Below are 1,518 nucleotides of genomic sequence, written 5' to 3'. Positions count from 1 at the left end.
GAGCACAGGGCAGTGGGGTGGAGTGGACCGGAACCCAGATGATTTTGCCAAGGCAGTGCTTTATCGGCCGTCGCTTAGGACACTTAAGTCTAAGCAACACGAGTTGGAGCGATTAGAGTGAATTCATGCAACTTTACACACATTGTACAAATGTAAACATGTAAATTCAATTTATTTTAATAGTATGATGCCTTTTGTCTTTCTTTCACGAATGAGCTTTGCATGAGAAGAAGAAAAAGACCTACCACACAGGCATCAGAGAGCCAAGTTGAAATCGAAGTGAGACATGGCCGATGTTGCCTTGTTGAGCTTGTAGAGTAGTAAGTTCCATCTCTGGTTCATCTCCGTCCCCTGCCTGCTCTTGAGCACAGCCTTCTCGCCTCCCAGTCCCTTCAACGTTTCCAGCATCTCAATGGCTCCCCACACCGTCGTGTTGAGCATCGTGTGCAGGACGTTGCGAGGAGCAGCGTCTCTCTGCGCGAATGACAGCGACGAGAGCTTCGAAAACGGACCGAACGGCGTGTTCCCCAGGCTCCAAGTGTAGTCTAGAAACGTCGAGTTGTGCTCGCTGCTCCAGGTGAGGTACGTTGGTGTCACGCCCCACAGAGTTTGAAGCAGCGACGCGACCAGTGGACGCTCGAGCCTTCTCGTCTCCACCATCATGGGACGATGGTTGCAATTGAACTCGGACACTGTCTGGTATCCTTTGCTCCGGATCGCGATTATCATGTCCCTGAAAGCCATCGACTGATGGTCGCGGTCCAGCATGACGATCCTGTCGCTCTTGAGATCAAAGACGTAGACTGGAACTATACGAGCCATGAAGTTGTTCGAGCTGCCTCTGGAACCAGCCATGTTCTCTAGCTCCGCTTGGTTCTCAGCTAGCAAGTAGTGCAGCTGCTTCGAGTCTATGTAATCGTTGACAAAGAGGCTGTAGCGATCGATGAGAACTCGTGAGGTGTAGCTCTTAGTGGACCGGGAGAGGAGCGCCGAACACAGAGCGCATTCGTCCATATCTATCGTAAACCTCTTGAAGACGAGAGACTGGCCGTGAAAGAGCAGATCTGGTGCTGCGCAGCGAGCTAGAGAAGATGGCTCCGTTTTGCCGCGCCAGGGTGACAAAGGTGACTTAGTTACAGTCTCCGCAGGGCTTCATAACGCCATACTTGAGGAAGTGTACCCCGGACACATTTTTTGTTGCAATACCGCTGGAACCTCGCCACCTTTTCGGAATCAGCAGTGGGGTGGAGTGGGTGGAAACCAAATGAGTTAGCTAAGGGAGTCTTTATCGGCCGTCGATCAGGACACTTTAGTTTTAAGCGCAGCACCCAAAACCTTTCTTTGTAAATCCAGATACATGTTCAGAATTCGAGTACGATTAAATGCGATTGGACCTGGAACTGTGTGATTCTCGCCTTTCCTACAAACCATCCATTGTTGGATGTCCAGAGGCTGCTGAACGCTGAGAAAATGGAGAGTGGATACACCGCAAGTTATATAGTTCCAGTTGGTAAAGTA

At 50.3% G+C, this 1,518-nt stretch overlaps 1 protein-coding gene across 1 annotated transcript; it reads right to left on the bottom strand.

Annotated features, from left to right (window-relative positions):
• Positions 1-255: 255 nt before the first annotated feature.
• On the bottom strand, positions 256-1,014 carry LOC9634444. Its single transcript, XM_002991005.1, has one exon. The coding sequence runs from the start codon at positions 1,012-1,014 to the stop codon at positions 256-258; it is 759 nt and encodes a 252-aa protein (XP_002991051.1).
• Between the last annotated feature and the right edge of the window lie 504 nt (positions 1,015-1,518).

Source organism: Selaginella moellendorffii, unplaced genomic scaffold (genome assembly GCF_000143415.4).
Source record: "Selaginella moellendorffii unplaced genomic scaffold, v1.0 SELMOscaffold_114, whole genome shotgun sequence".
Taxonomy (NCBI): domain Eukaryota; kingdom Viridiplantae; phylum Streptophyta; class Lycopodiopsida; order Selaginellales; family Selaginellaceae; genus Selaginella; species Selaginella moellendorffii.
Note: the sequence above shows the minus strand (reverse complement) of the source record. Positions and strands in the feature narration are given on the sequence as shown.

Coding starts and splice junctions, on each gene's coding strand:
- LOC9634444 (XM_002991005.1), bottom strand. CDS start 1,014: ATGGACGAATGCGCTCTGTGTTCGGCGCTCCTCTCCCGGTCCACTAAG.